General features: G+C 39.7%; 1 protein-coding gene across 2 annotated transcripts in view; it reads left to right on the top strand.

Moving 5' to 3' along the window:
* The window catches only part of SLCO1C1 (solute carrier organic anion transporter family member 1C1), a 55,740-nt gene extending 38,900 nt beyond the window's left edge, over positions 1-16,840 (top strand). Inside the window, exons 2-16 of one of the 2 annotated variants that reach the window (XM_050325328.1) lie at positions 927-1,038; positions 1,896-2,056; positions 4,313-4,454; positions 4,542-4,674; positions 6,586-6,701; positions 7,511-7,657; positions 7,764-7,862; positions 9,324-9,569; positions 10,434-10,598; positions 10,979-11,174; positions 12,197-12,359; positions 13,061-13,245; positions 13,577-13,641; positions 15,459-15,576; positions 16,468-16,840. In XM_050325328.1, coding sequence (XP_050181285.1) covers positions 1,925-2,056; positions 4,313-4,454; positions 4,542-4,674; positions 6,586-6,701; positions 7,511-7,657; positions 7,764-7,862; positions 9,324-9,569; positions 10,434-10,598; positions 10,979-11,174; positions 12,197-12,359; positions 13,061-13,245; positions 13,577-13,641; positions 15,459-15,576; positions 16,468-16,681 — 2,121 coding nt within the window. In that variant the 5' untranslated portion in view covers positions 927-1,038; positions 1,896-1,924 and the 3' untranslated portion in view covers positions 16,682-16,840. Of the gene's footprint in view, positions 1-926; positions 1,039-1,895; positions 2,057-4,312; positions 4,455-4,541; positions 4,675-6,585; positions 6,702-7,510; positions 7,658-7,763; positions 7,863-9,323; positions 9,570-10,433; positions 10,599-10,978; positions 11,175-12,196; positions 12,360-13,060; positions 13,246-13,576; positions 13,642-15,458; positions 15,577-16,467 lie in introns of those variants that run through there. The other variant, XM_050325329.1, reaches the window with a different exon arrangement.
* Positions 16,841-17,224: the final 384 nt, after the last annotated feature.

Genomic DNA, 17,224 nt, shown 5'->3' with positions numbered 1-17,224 from the left:
GAAGCTCTTTCCCCATGGAGATGCATTTTACTTTACTTTCTTCTCCTTTTTTTATCCCTTATCTTGCCTGGTACCCTAACTTCTCTCTCTGGATGCCTTTTTCACTATTTTCATCTAACTGCTCAACCTGCTCTTTAATATTTATGCTCACACTTTTCAGTCCTACTGTCCTCCCTTTTTTCCCTTCACAGTCTGTCTCAGAAACTTTTACTGGGATGGGCTCGTAATATCCAAGCTTCTTCAGTTAAATGGATAACTGACTGCCTTTCTCTTTTATCTGATTTTCCTCTGATTTCTGTCTTCACTCCTTTTCTCCTTATGCTGAGACTCTAAGTCAGGTTATACCTTCAAACTCTCAAAAAAGCCACTTTAATCCCATGACCTGCAATGAAATGCTCCACCAGCATCTTATGGTGGTTGTCAACGTATCATGGTAACAAGGAGAAAACAATATCTTCAGCTGACACAGGGACAGATGAATTTCAGTGCAGCAGATGCTCAAAAGGATTTGTGTACTAACATTTCCTGAGCACTAAGAATCTCATTTCATAACATTTCTCTTGGTTGCTGTGCAGACTTGGGGAAATCCTTTTCCTACTTCTTTCTCCTATCTGTCTGAATAGCCAAGGGGAAGGAAAAGATATTTTGTCCTGATACATGTGCTGACTCAGAGCACAGCCACAGAAGAGGTTGTGAAGTAGATACTAGCAGTGAGAAAGCAGATGGACCTTTTTTCAGCTCCATTCAAGCATAGAAAACCTCTGTTTGTGTGATTTGCTTCCCCACTCTGTCTTCTTCACCTTTTTCTCAAATGAGGAGAGTATTGTGAAAGGTGAAGTAGATCACGTGAGTTATGATTTCTGAGTTCTGATTTGGGGATATTAGTTTCAATACTCTAATAAAATGTGCAATACTCCCACCTGCAGATCTGAAGATGGCTTGTTTCAAGTGAGCTGTTGTTTTCCGGGGGGCTCTGCAGTGGCATCTGGATCATCCTTTGGAAATCTGTTCTGTTTGTAGTTGGAGTTGCACAATCAGGCAAGTGTTTTCATTCTTTGAATAAACTTTGCAAACAAATATATAGATTTCCCTTACAGCTTTTCCCTGAAGTGTTCTTTTTAATTGTTTACTTACATGTAGGGTTTTAAAAAACTGAGGAATAAAAAAAAAAATTAGGTATTGAACTATTCACTGCAATAAAACAAAATTCCACTTAATAACAAAGCAAGGCTTTCAACAATTAAAAAAAAAAGTTATATTAAGGGATATAACATTTCTGGGGGAAATGGAGCAGTTCTGCTGAACTGCTGAGTTGAGCACATGTATCAGAGCATACAGACAGCACTCTGCAAACAGAAAGGCTTTAGGGTTACTCTGTATATTATTGCAAGAAGAAAAAACTGACCTACTTTTAGGAGGTCAGTTAGCTAAACTAACAAATTCTTTCGTCACTAAGAATTGTTTCCAACAGGCCAGTGTAGAGAAATCAGTTGGATGTTGCTACAGAGATCTTACCAAATTGATGGAGTCCTAAGCCACGTGGACTACAAGTTTAGAGCTTCCCTAAGACTCCTGCTTCAACACTGATGCCTTGGTGATCCTAGTAGTTTATTTTTGGACAGAGACTTTGTCTCTTTTGTGGATATTTCCTTTTTAGCATTAAAAGACTGGAGGGGCAGGGGTGGTGGTTTTAATTTCTCTTGAAAAGATGTCAAAACAAGGTATTTCAGAATTTAAACAAATAGACACTTTGAAACACCCAAGTATTTGAGCCAAATTGTTTTCAATGGAAAGGTTCAGTTTCAACATCTCAGCACTTCCCTGTAACTGCTGTTTCATCAGAAAAGTTCCTGAGAAACTCTATTTTGGCATATGTGCTTTTCATTTTCTCCCAGGTTCAGATCACTCTGTAAACAAATCAACCATGACAGTGGAAACCAAATCCAGCAATGTCAATGACTCAAATCAGGAAGCAGAACCCAACCAGCCTTTAGATGATGAAGAAAACAAAAATCCACCAGTCAAAAAGAAGACTTCCTCTTGCACTGGATTGAAGGTGTGATGCCTTATCAATATCACCATGAATAACCATTGCTATATGTTAAGAAATGTTGTTCAGGGTGTGACATGCCAAATTCCTCCATTCTTCTTCCCCCTATCTTTTCTGGAGCTGGATATATACTAGAGGCACGGGGAATAGTCAGATTTTATTTTTGGACCAAAAAAAAGAAATTCCTGATCTGCCATGTTTACTTACAGGTTACTCGTAGGTGGTTCCTCTTCTTGGCCATTAGAGAGAGGTAGCAAACTCCAGTGGGAGACTTGAGCCAGCCTGAAATAGGTGCCTACAATACACTCTTCTGGAGGTTTCTGTCACCACTCACTCTTGCAGGGCCAAAATAGTGTGAGGTGAATCGTATTCCAGGACTTTTATCTAATCCAGGGCTGTAGGTCAAACAGTCCAGTGATTGCCACCAGCACACAGGCTTCCAGGAGTGCACGAGAAGAATGGACTGATCAAAGCAAGTAAACTAATGAGAAATTCTCTACCATGTTAAGGCCTCAGTATTTATTGCTTCTGGCTGAGCTGCAAATACTACAAGGGCAAGATTTCTTCTGACACTGATGTGTTCGGGTTCATGTTTTGATAAATCTTGGGCCAGCTTCACCTCAAGTTAAATTCCATAGACTTGGTGGAGTTGCAATCAGAGTCACATTTCTCTCTATAAAAAGGTTTGTAAAATGAAAGATTAATGGAAAAAAAAACCTGCAAGTTTCTCAAACATCCAAAACAGTTTGGCTTAAGTATCAGGCAAAAGTTGTTGTACTTCTAATTTTATGTGACTCACGTTTGCCACTGATATACCCCTGCAAAAATAGAGTTTGACCTCTCTGGGAGACTCCCAGGACTAATTTTACACCATACATGTGGGCAATAAGCACGACTGCACATCTGTGTCTAACTCTATGGCAATTACATCTTAATGCACACAATAATGTAGAAGGAATAAAAGACAAGATGCTATTATCCCTCATCATCTTATCAAATGTTTTATGGCTGACCTGGGGATTGCATTTTCAAACACAAAATATTCAGGTCATTTTTGTTTGTGTTTTTATGCTTATCAGCAGCTTGTGATTCCAGCCAACCCCCTCTGAGAGTGCTGGTGGCAAAAGGCACAAAAGGTGCATCTCAGAATTTTGGTAGTCAAGCTCAGGAAATATAAAACATGTCAGGACAAATTCCACATTTGGGATATTTCTCTCTTCATTCCTGATGAAAAGAGAGTAAATATATCTATTTTCAAGCTTTTGCTTCCCGGATTGGCTTAGTTTCTTACAGTAGATAGTATTGCAAAGTCTAAATCTATATTTACTTTGTTTACTTACCCAAGTTTCTGTAGTATTGGAACTTTTGCCCAGTGAGCATTAAGTCTGTTTGTTTTTTAGCCTATGTGGAAATAGATGGATAATATTTAAACAAACCTAGTTTAACTTTTTAGCAAATAAATCTTTGTTTGCCAAAGCCACAATGTGTGTTGGTGGAAGCAACTATAAAATTACAAAGAGTATTAAACTTTTCCTTATGAGGTATATGGTATACAGGCAACATTTCAAAATATGTCATCTGAGACAGAGATGAACTTAGTCAGTCTGTCGCCTTCCACATACGGGAATATCATAAAAACTTGCATAAAGCCTTTATTTTGATGCCATGGCTACCTATATGATTGAGTTAGAACCAGTTATGAACTGGCCTAAAATAAAAGAGATGCAGCCCAAACAACTTTGAGTTGGACTAGTGTCAGTAAATATATCCTGATTAGGTATTTTACCTCTGGCAAGTTTTAAATTTCTGCAACAGCTTTGGCACCATTTTGGCTGCCCAGCTTTGGTCCTCAGTGTTGTGATAAATTTAAGCACAGATACCACTATGGTGCCCAGTGAGTTGTTTGTCAAATTTAAAGTCCTCAGTTCCTTTAGAAACCTCTGGGCAGCAAATCTGGGAAGGTCAGGTTTTCCAGCAATTAAGATGACCATTGCAGATGACTGAACCCTAAAGCAAGCAGCTGCTCTCAGTGTAGCACCTAGCACCCCTTTTGCCTCAGGGAAAACCAGAGCAGGGAGCAAAATGTGCTGAGATACCACCCTGGCATCCTGCAGCATCAGGGTATTTGGAAATTCACCTACAATGTTGCTACTCCAATTTGAGTAACAAATTGGTGATTGTCCCACATAGTTTTAAACACATTTGATCCCTTGGTGACCAGTTTCCATCTACCTCCCATTTCCTGTCTCAATCTTTCCTCAGGCATTTCTGGCTGCTCTATCATTCAGCTACTTCAGCAAAGCATTGTCCGGTACGATTATGAAAAGCTCCATCACTCAGATTGAGCGAAGGTTTGACCTGACATCATCCACTGCGGGTTTCGTCGATGGGAGCTTTGAGATGGGTAATTGATTTCCGTAACATGCAGAAAACTGCTCAGAGAAGTATGAGACACAGCATCTGGCACTAATCTCAGTTCATTGCCTCCCAGGTAACCTGCTGGTGATTGCATTTGTCAGCTACTTTGGAGCCAAACTTCACAGGCCCAAAGTAATAGCTGTGGGATGCTTTACTATGGCTTTGGGATGCTTTTTATCAGCAATGCCTCATTTCTTCATGGGATAGTAAGTACTAATCAAAGTTAATTTGATTAATCTATGATTGGAATTGCATCCTGCTTTCTGGTTTTTAAATGAAACTTGGTGTATATTCATTCTTAGATATCCAATGGCTTATAGAACCTCACCTCAATGTGCAATGAACCGTGCCTGACACACACATTGCTACTGTGGTGATGAATGTTTATTACATCTGGTTGTAAAAATATGGCTCCTCTGAAGTGAAACTTCAACTACTCAAAAAATAGGAAAATCACAGTTCTTTAGTTGCCACTCAGATGTGTTCAGAAAAGAGGTAAAGAAGGAAACAATGCTGGAAAATTTATTCTCGGGAGAAACAACATGAAAATCTTATGAAAATTCAAGTCTCAAACAAAATACATTGTTCTTTGAAAATCTTCAAGCTGGCTACTATGCTGGTGTTCTTACTTTAATGAATTTTGGCAAACAGTAAGAACACCTTATTGGGAAAATCAGAAAGCCCAAAAATTGGGTTTTAGCAACCATCATTGTTTGCTAATAGAGGTGTCAGGATCATGTAACCAGGAAAATCAAATCATTATGAACCACAGTAAATGTATGAGAAATATAGAATGCACCTATATGATGTCTAGATAAGTTTGTGCTGTTTGGAATAGGATCTCCAAGCTCTGAGCAGCTAACTTCCTACTGAGGGACATCTCAACCTGCAGTATGACTTTATTTTCAGTAACAGGCAACTCATGTAAAATCACGAATTCAAAGCTTACTCAGTGAAGAAACCAACACACAAAGATCCTCACTGAAAGAAATCCTCCTTCTCAAAAGAAGAAACCAGAGCCTTATTGTGAAAGGTGATGCATTTTGCTCTGCTGTGGCAAACAGCTGCTCCTCACACAGAGAAGCCTCTCAGCCTCACACAAAACCTGCAGATGGACCAGTGCTGGTAGAACTGGTACCAGGGGATGTCCTGTTCCAAATGGCTGGATAAACTGATTTTCCATATCTGGTTAAGCTAGTTTTTATTCATCTTCTCCATGCTCCAGGCATGTTGTTTATATGTGATGGTGCTTCTAGCCATAGCTTGGGCACAGTGATAGCATGTGGAGTAAGGCATCTTTCTGTTGCTCTCCTAAAAGTATTAGAATAATTTTAGGCATACTACTGCAAAAGGAAAACTGATTAATGCGCTTTTTTTCATGTTAGTGGATCTTGCACTAGCATCAGACTTTTGATTAGTTTTCCACTGCTTAGGATAACATGTGTATCCCACTCATCTACACTGGGCAACTCATAAACTTGCACCCCAACACTTGTAAGGAAACTGTTCTGCACTGTCTCTCCTGATGACTGCTCTTTGTTTCAACCTGAAAAATAACCCTGCCTGGTCTAACAGTCGGCCCAGTTCCTAGAAGCAGAATGTGTGCTTTACCATGTTGTTCTCCCAAAGCTAATTGTACTTTGCACCTCAGCAGTGCTCATATCTGGGAAAGGGATCATGTTAAAGCAGCTGAAATGACCCAAATACATATCAAAGATGCAAAGAGGGACCTAGACTCACACTTAAGAGATTCCTCTCTTTCTCCTTGACTGTGGGATCAGCATAGGGAGCTCACTTGGACCTGACTCTAAATTTTGACACCAAAAATTAAATACTATCTGAATTACTTTCACAAGCCCCTTCAAATTTTCCAGCTTAAAATATTATGTCTTTCAGACAGAGAATTTTAAGTTTTGTTCATTTTTCATTTTAGTGCTTTTGTTTTCCAAACTGTGCTTATGTAATCTTTGTATTTGCTCCTTCAGAGGCACTTTGAATTGATATTTAATGAAAGGTACCCTTCTCTTTAGGAAAACAACAATCAGAGCTTCCTGCCCTACTGTGCTGTTATTTCCGTAGTGAGCTCTGCTTCTAAACCTACTGTTGTGTGTTTTCAGTTATAAGTATGAGACAGCATCACACGGAGCTTCTTCAGCCAACTTAACTTCTAGCATAAATCCTTGTTCCCTACATCAAGATATGAATGACACCACTTTGGAAGTCTCTCATTCAGGTAAGAAACTGTAAGTAGAAATACAGGAGCTAGTTTTGTCCTTGGCTGGAGGTGGAATAAGTAGTTTCCCTGTGCAAGATGCTCATATTTCTTCTCTGCTAAGAAGAACTTCAATCTCTACCTGTCTGGGAACATTGCCAACAACTAAATGTACCTGGTGCACCTCATTTGGAGAAGAAACATCCAGCAAACACAAATGATAAGGGTACAGATCCCCAGTTTTCTATGATGTTCACACTTCCAAATTACAATAAATCCCCCAACACTAAAGGGGACGCTGAGACTGTGTTTGAATGGATTCAGTTGCCCAGGACCTGGAGCTGGGGAGGTGGAAGAGATTGTGTGACAGGACATGAAACTACACTGAGTTTACTGGAAATAAATGCAGAATCTTGTTATCTTCCTTACAGTATGGAATACAGCTGTTTTACATGTTTTTTGCATGGGGCACAGGTAGAGAAAGAACCGAGCTGTGACCCAGAAATGATCTCAAATTTCTCACGTTAAATATACACGTTATATACCAGGGAATATATTTATGACAATATAAATGTGTCAATTTTTTTAAATGAGTGGTTTTTTTCTGATGGGTGATGCTTATTTTTAGAAACCAAATACAACGGAGGTGGAGGAAAGTGTTTTTAAAACTTTATTAAAAGTTCTGACGAGAGTGATGGCCTTTCATTAATCTTCCATGAGGAAAATGCTGTTAATACCTTAAATAATAATTCATGTGCTGAATTTCCTGTGATTTGTCACTGTTTCCCATTCAACTATGTTATTACAAAGGTGTAAACTCTCATCTGCAGGCTGTGAGAAGGAGCCATCATCATATATGTGGATATACATCCTACTGGGAAACATGTTACGTGGAATTGGTGAGACACCAGTAACACCATTGGGCATCTCTTATCTTGATGATTTTGCTAAAGAAGAGAATGTTCCTGTGTATGTAGGTAATCTCAACATGAAGCCAACTGAAAGATTCACAGTGTAAGATCACCCTATGCAGAGGAAATAGTTCAGCCATTAAATGAAGCATCTACTTCTTTGTGTTTTCAGCGTGTTTGCACACAATAGCCATGATGGGCCCGATGTTTGGCTTCCTGTTGGGATCTTTATGTGCAAAACTGTATGTGGATATTGGATTTGTGGATCCAGGTAAGCAAAACAAAGGAAAAGTGAAAGTAAGCTAATACTTGTTCATAACATGTTCCTCTAAGCTGTTGCCTAAGTTTATATTAATTATATTTCTATAATTTATGCTTACTTTATATTTATTTCATTAATTTTATTATATACTTTATTATAATTATATTAAATTACTTAAAGCCTTAAGGATAAAGGCAGAATTAGACAGGTAGTATATTTGTGTTTTAGGGTTAAAGGATTACAATACATGTCTAAGAATTAGTACCAAGAACTCTCACAGACCCAAGATGTTTTACTAAACTGGGATCTTAACAAAAGGATTGTGCTAGCATAGCAATTTTACAGTTTTTACAAATTAACCCCTCTTTCAACTGAGCATTTCACATTATTTACATTCCATGTAATGTTTGCAGTACATTGTACACTTTTTGCCAGCCTTAGCTTATTCAGATGAAATGAAAATACCTGCAAAATGCCAGAAGGAGCAGAGCAATCCCTGTAAGTGGTGGTCGTGGTCCTTCATCCTGTTGCCTTTCACTGACTTTGTTTTTCTAAAATTTTCAGATCTTCAGGATCCTGTAGTTAGATAGATGAACTATTTTGTCTTTGCCCTTTATTAAGCAAATATTTGATTTAACTTAAGCATAAGGACAGTGAGCCATTTCTGGTAATGCAGTGAAAAGCCTATAGTGTTGGTCCCACTCAAAAAATTCCACAATGTAACAATCATAAAACCTGCTACTCTCATCTTCCTTGCAATACAACATTTAAAGCCATGGCTAAACTCACTAATTTCTCACAGAGAATTCCCTTGTGCTTAATAGCAACTTACACAGTGCAGGGGAGCAGAGGATGGTCTCAGGTGAAATGTATCAGCCCTGAAAGCACCTCATGCTTGAGGCTTGTCAGCCACCCCTTTTGGTTTCCCCCGTGTTGGGCAAGGGCCTTGGCATTGCCGTGTCTGCCACAAAACAACAGTCAGTGTAAGGTGAGGAAAGGCAGATGAAACAACACTGCAGTGACAGGACAAGGGGGAATGGTGAAAAGCTGAAAGGGTGTAGGTTTAGATCAGATGTTAGGAAGAAAGTCTTTACTGTGAGGGTGGTGAAGCACTGGCACAGGTGGCCCAGAGAAATCGTGGATGCCTCTTCCCTGGAAGTGTTCAAGGCCAGGTTGGATAAAGCTCTGAGCAACCTGATCTAATGAAAGGTGTCCCTTTCACCTGGGGGGTTGGAACCAGATGATCTTTAAGGTCCTTCCCAACCCAAACTGTTCTATGGTTGTGTGATTCTATAACACCATTCAGGGTATGATTCCTGATGCCTTCACTGCATGGATGGTCCCTCATTAGATGATTATCATTACCACTGGAAGGCAGACGCTGTAAAATGTAGCTGTTGTAGCAGACAAAGGGTGGGAAGGTTCAACTTGTTCATTTAGGTAACTTGTGCCTGTTTCCCTCAATCCTAGGAAGCATCACTATCACCCCCCAGGACTCCCGCTGGGTGGGTGCGTGGTGGCTTGGCTTTTTAATAGCTGGAACAACCAATTTCCTGTGTGCTATTCCATTTTGCTTCCTGCCAAAGAGTCTGAAAAAGCCAAAGGAAGCCAATAATGACAAAACTTCATGTGGTCTCTTGGAAAAAAAGGGTGACACAAAGAAGAAACTTACTCCTGAAAACGCCAAGTCAAGGAAGTGGTCAATAATGCTGAAAGGCAAGTGTTTCCTAAGTTGTATAAATGTGAAAAGCAATAGGTACAAGATGCAGCAGGAATATAATAGTTCTGTAAAGTGTTTTGCCTCCCCTGCACTTCTGTCTAACCCGGTCAGATATTCCCAGCAAAGGAGAGGTCCTCTAAAAATTATTAGAAGTGAAAGATCTTGCTCAAGACTCTGAGGTTCACCTACGTGTGTCACCTGCAATAAATCATCACCTGAGTGGCACTTACCTCTAAAATTTTGTGCTAGAAGAAATCTGAAGTGTTTCTGTATCTAAAGAAAATACTAGAATGCTATTTTTGCAATATGGAAAGGCAAATTATTCATCTGATACAGCTCATGGAGACTCTGAAGTACATATTTGTTATCTGGCAAAAATACATCAGGCTTGAATAACACCCCTGCTTCTGCAGTCCTTAGGTTGAGAAAGGCATGGAAAGGTGATGGAAAGAGGTGGCTTTGCTCCATTAGTCAAATTCTCCTGTCATTTAGATCCCAGTAGAAGACACTGGGCATCTCCACAAAGGCAGATCTCACTCTTGAACCTGTGACAATATTCGTGTGAGCTGAACGAAGTCTTTGCTGCGTGGAGCCCTTTAGTCTTCATGTGCAGAATTCAATAGAGCACCTAGGCCTTAACCCACACTTCTGTCTTCTTCTAGGATTCTCTTCCTGTATCTCAACCTCTGGTGTTCTTCAAGAACCTGATTTTGCTTTCAGATACTTTCATGCAGATGAAGATCAGTACAACCTGCACTTGGACAGCTGAGAGCAGGATTTTGCCCTAAGATTTGCAGGTTACTCACCAGTAATTATGCCATACATCTTTCAAAGCCAACTCATATGTCCCTTTCTTTCAGATTTCTGTACATCCCTGAAAAAAGTACTGAGTAATCGAATGTACTTTACATTTTTGTGTTGCTCACTGTTACAGTTCAGTAGTTTTATTGGTTTCTTGACTTACAAACCAAAGTACATGGAACAGCAGTATGGACAGTCTACATCCAAATCTAACCTTCTAATAGGTGAGTTACAACATGTAAGGACTGCTTGTGATATAAAGAGTGCTTTATTTGGGATTGAATTCTGTGCAGAACAGGTTGATGTAAATGGTTTGGTGCCTATGGGACTATAAGAAATTTTTATTTTATATTATATCATATCATATGTATATTATAGCAGGGGCACTCCAAATATGCAGTGAGTGTGGTGTGAAAGTTTTAATTTCTGAAGCATCTGACAAATGCCTTGCAATGTTGAGGGCTAGGCACTTAAAAAACAGCATATGCAACCTAGGGATTGGACTGAACACAAAACCACCTAGAGTCATCATAACAAACCATTTGGCTCTTAAACCCATTGTGATTCTTTAATTTTAACATTGCCCTTCTATTATCTCTTTCAGGAATTACATCCTTACCTCCTGTAGGTATTGGAATTTTCCTAGGGGGGCTTATAATGAAAAAGTACAAAATGGGCATCGTTGGAGCAACCAAGTTTTCATTTATCATGTCATTTGTGTCCTATGCCATCAGTTTTTTGCACTTTTTTGTTGGCTGTGAGAGCTATGCCGTGGCAGGAATGACAGTGTCCTATGAAGGGTGAGTATAAAATGAAGAAGAGTGGCCTTTTCTGCACGGCAGCAGTAGCTAAAAAAAAAAAAAAAAAAGTACCATAACATCAAGCCTAAAAGAGCTTTAAAATCTACTTGGAGTAAAGGCACCAGAACAGGGATTGTGTGCTAGGGCCTGTCTGTCCAGGAGGACCCAGAAAATCAGGATACGGGTGGCACTGCTCATGCCCAGAGTACCTCGTGGCTACTGTTATCCTGTCTGCAGATCACTGAACACTTACCCACAGTTCAATAATTTACCACTGCAGTTCATTTATCAAACCATAGTGGTTCAGAGCTGAAAATGTGAAACTGGACAGGCAGGATGTTTATATTTGTGGGAACCTGAGGCCTGACGTGTACTCTGCAATGTTTCCACTAAGAATGTGACTGGTGGAGCAGGGAATATGCTTAGTAAGCACTCAGATGAAAGGCAAGGCATGCACATAAGCTTAATTAACCCAGAAAGGAGAAGATGAGGAAAGACATCCCTCTTTTTTATAGACCTCAATCCCCAAAGGATGTCTAAAATTAAAAGGAAATGCAGCATTCCCCATATTCTCTGGGAAGAGTTAGGCTAGACTTCTAGGGAGGAGCATTTTTTAACTGTGGAGATCAGGAAATCTAGTTTCTATCACTGGTGAATTTTTACCAACAGCTAAAGATATACTTGATAAGACTGTGATAACTGTTCTTAAATCTTATTGCCAGTAGGGGGGAGTCTAGCTGACCTCTCACTCCTTTTTCTTTCCTGTCTACACCTGCCAGTAAAACAAGTAGCAATGTTTTACTTGTTTTAAAATTATTTATAATTTAGTAATCACTTTAATATCAGTGCAAGTAGGATGGAACCTCAAGCAGATCAATACTGTAGGGACTCAGCTGTGAAAACTTCTGTCCTGGGCATGTGAGTTGGGTTTCAGGACAGCAATATTGCCACATGGGAGGGATTACACTGACCTCAGCTCTGAAATAAAAATTTCTTACGTTTGCCTGAATTTAACTTCCAAGCAAACCCATTCCGTTCGATGAAAATGCCATATTTTCTGACTGCAACTCTCACTGCAAATGTGCCTCCAATGTGTGGGATCCTGTGTGTGGAGACAATGGAATCACGTACGTTTCGGCGTGTCTAGCCGGCTGTGAGACCTCGGTGGGACACGGAAAGAACAGAGTAAGACCCTGCTTCAGTTTCTGAGGTTTTTTACCGGCTTATTTTCCACTTAACAGGGATTTAGTAGTATATAAGCATTAAGGAAAGCAAATGTTGCTGGGGACCAGTCAGTATTTATGATTTCTGGCTACAAACAGCATAGTAGAGAGAGATTTTTCTGAGTTACTGCACATTGAGCAGAAAGCCCCAGCTCTTTATTGTAGATATTTACTTTAACCTTTCGTAGGTTGACCACAAGAGGGGGAAACAGACAAATCAAATTGGTTACATGTTGCCTGAAGGTTGTCCATGGTTTGCCTTTCATAAATCTCGTTTTGGTTGCCCTGAGGTTTTATCCAACAGTTGAAGTACACTAAGATAGGGTGGTATCTTCCCTGATACTGATCAATAACATTTAAATATGAACAATGATTTAAGGGAAGGCAGCTCGTTTCCTTCATGTGAGACTCTGGCATGTCAGGATACTGCTTTTTTTTTCTGAGTGACTGATTTCTTCTTGGCACAGAGTGCTGAGGATAAGGCTCAGAGTCCCAGAGAAGCTCCAGTTCATGGATGTAAACCTTCACTGGATTATGCCATTCCCATATTTTCTGATGTCAAGCAATCACTCCAGAGGATACATGGTCTGGAGATGTCTCTTGTACTCAGTTTTATCCCCATTGCATGAGGGGATCCTACCAAACCTGCTTTGTGTCTTCCAGGTCTTCCATAACTGCAGATGTCTTGAAATCAGCAGCTCATGGACAGGAAACAACACTGCCACCTTAGGGCAGTGTCCAAAAAACGAAGCTTGTTCAATGAATTTTATTTATTATACAGTAATACAAGTCATAGGTGGCTTTTGTTATGCACTGGGAGGCACTCCAGCATACATGATTATGTTTAGGTAAGTACAACTAGCTGTGTACCAAAGGTGAAGGCTTTCCAATGAGGCTTTCAAAATCATGTTTATGTTTCTTTCCCTTAGGGGAAAAAAAAAAAAAAAAAAGGGTTTCTTGCAGTATAACGTGCTTACTTTAATGAGTTTTGTCATCTCATTTGTTGGTAGCTGTTCATAACACTTAACATATTTTCAGAAGATGTAGGAAGCACTCTTCTTCCAAATCCCAGCTTTCTGTCAATAAGAGTGTTAAATTCAGGGTAATTAACAGCAGTTTAATAGACATGTCTAAACACTAGACAGGCCAGCACTTCATATTCATCCCTCTTTCTTTCAGATGTGTTCAACCAGAGTTCAAAGCTCTTGCAGTTGGTCTATACACGCTCATTATGAGAATGTTAGGTAAGAGAAATGTTTCTGACTGAGATGTTTGTTCATGTGGCTTTAAATGACACCAATGTAACCACCATTTATAGACCAGATGTGTCCCTGAAACAGCTCTGAGAGCCTGGGCTGTTCCTGAATATCCTTTTTCTTCCTGAAGGTCCAATATTCAGTCCAGGGTTCATTGGTAAACCAGATAACACAATTCTGAAAATCTCTGACCTGCTGATTCAATGGTATTGCAATTTGGAAGCCTGGTGTTCCAAAATGGGAAGAGTTTTTCAGCAAAACTGAAGCATTAGGTTGCATTTCTAAATAGCACTCTAAGGTTTCAAACTCCTGTCTCAGTCCATGGCTCACTGAGACACAATGCTGCAGGTGAGATCAAAAGAGTGATCAAATAGGACATAATTCAACACTAACACAACTCTGCTAATACCACAGTGTCTCCTCCATGTTGAATTTTCACTTCCCTGGTAGATGACAGCTTAGATTTCAATTCACTTTAAAGTTTCCTGCAAAGCTCTTTCCCCCTCTTTCTTATTTGAGGCTAATGAGATGGTTGATTAAGATGCCTAGGCATGCAAGAAAACACATCTTTGTTTCCTTTAGTTCACTTTTTCAATAGAATATGAATGCCTGCATTTCAGAAATGTAGAGAAATGTGTGTGAAGAGACAAGCCACAAGAGTTTGCTATGAAATTTAAGAAGTCAACAGCCACTTACAATTATGGCTGTGGTATCTAGTCAGGATTGTGATGGGACATTTTGAGTTAGGAAGGTTTTTCTGTACTTTGTCCTCTTCTGCTTTTCTCATCACAATTCAGAGGTGCAGAATTTCTTCACCTGGCTTCCAGGATAAGCAATGCCAGTGGAATTCTCAGAGCAATTTTGGACATAGGAAAATTAAAAGAAGCATCATGTAAGAAGCACTGTCCCCTTCCTACAGGCTTCTGCTTCAGCACATCGAGCCAGCCTGCTCCTTCCATTGCAGGCAGGGGGAGAGCCACTGTCATAGATTCAAAAAAGCTGGTACTTCTCTTCAGTGACTCAGAGATCAAATATAATGCTCCCATCTTCTTTCACTAAGGAACCTCCAAAATGAGCATTTGTTCCATTGTACCCCGACTACAGCAGAGAGGATTGTAATACCCAGGCCTTTAAGATGGATTACTGAGCTCAGACTCTCACAAGAGCCCCGAGAGAACAGGCTGAGACCACACCTGCTTTTACAAAGTAAATTATTTCCTATATAAGAATTCAAGATACTCCTGGAGGAACAATATAACACATGGTCCTTTACATGTGGAAACCTGGATACCTCTGAGGTTCATACTCACCTTTACTTCAGCAAGGCTGGGATTTTGTCCCATGTCTGTCACGTTTTGCAGTAAAGCAAAAGCTAATATCTGGCCCCACAAGGATTTCAGTTGCTTTTCCCTCCTTCAAGCAGAAGGGACTATCAGGATCTGCATAGAAGAGGGAACTGTGTTTCAGTTCAGTGCTCCGAAGGCACGGCAGCTCTCCCTTACAGGATCTTAGGCTGCACTGGAAGCCAGTGTTGGCTCTCAGAGCCATGCTTGAGAAACCAATGTGCATGACTGCAAGGCTGGCCAAAACCATCAGTCCACATTGCATGGGGACTGATTTTCCTCAAGGTACAGAGGCATTGTCCCAGTTTACAGTTATTCTGATAAAGGAAAGGAAAAGCTCCCCACGGTCCAACCTACCTATTGCAGCATGTAAGTCACCACCAATAAAATATAGAGCTGATTTCTAAAAAAAAAAGTCCTTTCCTATGAAATCTTGGGACACTTTTGCTTGTCTCCTTGCAGCTGGCATTCCAGCACCAGTTTACTTCGGCGCAGTGATCGACAAGACATGCTTGAAATGGGGAAGCACAAGCTGTGGGCAGAGAGGGGCTTGCAGGCTCTATGACTCCGTTGCTAACAGGTAAGGGAAATTAGGGCACAAAAACCCTGAAGCATCTCCTCCCTACAGAGAGACATGTTTTGTTCTCTTACACTGTGGTGTGTGAGACCACTGATGAAAAATTATGGTCAAATACTGACTCTGGACTGAAATTTAAGTCAGTCCAGAATTCCTGAAATTGAAAAAATCTCAAGATCAAATGTTAAGCTCTCAGTTTTTAATCAGTGTTTGTGTTCTGCAAAAGAAATTTAATAACCATGACAGAGATGTCTGAATTAACATTGTATTTTTAATAGCCCTTGAGTCAATTTAAAGACCTAAGCCATTAGGATTTACCACCAAGAGGAAAACTACCCAATTTTACTTTATTTCCAAATAGTTTGCTCATACAGGCAAGATTTTTAACTTTGTACATTGGCCACATTTGAGGGAAAAGTTGATGAAGGAATATTGTACTGAATAGCTGTAGATGTTGGTTAAACCTAAACACTGTCAGACTTCAGGAGGAATATTCCAGAGAGTTTTCTTCAGTTTCACTCAAGCCTTGGCCATTCCTAAGTGTTTTTTATTTTTATGTACAATAGTTCATTCTGGTGACCTCAATATATTTCTACCTTCAAAGGCCTAAGGCCTTAAAGTGATTCAAAAGTCTTCCAAAACAAAGGGAATATGATGGAAGCTCAGCTTTGCAACTATCTTCATAGGCAAAAAGACTATTATCAATTCTTTAAGAGAAGTTTTTGCAAGCAAAAATGTCCAGTTTGTGGTACCACTCACTAATAATGAGTTTTAATATTTTTACCTAAGTTTTTTTTTATATAGGTGTGATCCTTATAAGCCGTGAAATTGATTTACTTTAGTGTCTTTGAAAAGTTCAATACCTTGCACTATCTTCTGTGCTCTGTCCCACAGGTATGTCTTCCTTGGTTTAGCAGCTCTGTTAAGAGGTCCTTCCTACTTGATTGCAATCATATTTTATATATTCATAAAGAAACACTTTCAAAATAAGAACTCCAAGCCTATAGAGAATGGACAAGAAGATGCTCCTATGAATAAAGAAGATAACTGCAAGATCCAACAACATTTGCCAGGTTCTCCTGATGGGGAGAATGAATCTTCTATTTAGAAAGCATCTTCTATTTAGACCAGTGACACATAATCAGGTCAGCTTCTTTTAGATACCTTCACAATGTTATGAGTAACTAAATAATAAATAATAACACTGTTCAGAAAGTATAAGTAATGGCAAACCTGTGATCAGCAACAATAAAAACTAACAAACAAGTATGGAGGTGCCTTACATGTACCTGGCTACCAGTAACAGACAGAACAAGTTACACAAACTGAACCAAATTCTCAACAGATAAAGAAAAATCTCCCTTGGCATTTCTGATAGAGCCAGTCAAGTGTTTTTGGTGGGATCAAAGAGGACTGCTGCCAAAACATCCACGTGCCAAGGCTCACAAGAGGTGATGCTGATCCTGCATGCAGATCCATGCAGTAGTCTGACATGGGAATGACAAGCTCAAGGCTAAGAGCAGCTTTCTGATTCCATTGAATTCAATCAGAATTCACAGTAAAACCAAAGCATATAAGCAAAACATTTCCATATCTTCTAAACGAGCCACTGCAATAATTTCCCATCTCCAGACTGGCAAAATCAGTGTTT

The sequence above is a fragment of the Myiozetetes cayanensis genome, unplaced genomic scaffold (genome assembly GCF_022539395.1).
Source record: "Myiozetetes cayanensis isolate MyiCay16 unplaced genomic scaffold, myiCay2020 scf3, whole genome shotgun sequence".
Taxonomy (NCBI): Eukaryota; Metazoa; Chordata; class Aves; order Passeriformes; family Tyrannidae; genus Myiozetetes; species Myiozetetes cayanensis.
Note: the sequence above shows the minus strand (reverse complement) of the source record. Positions and strands in the feature narration are given on the sequence as shown.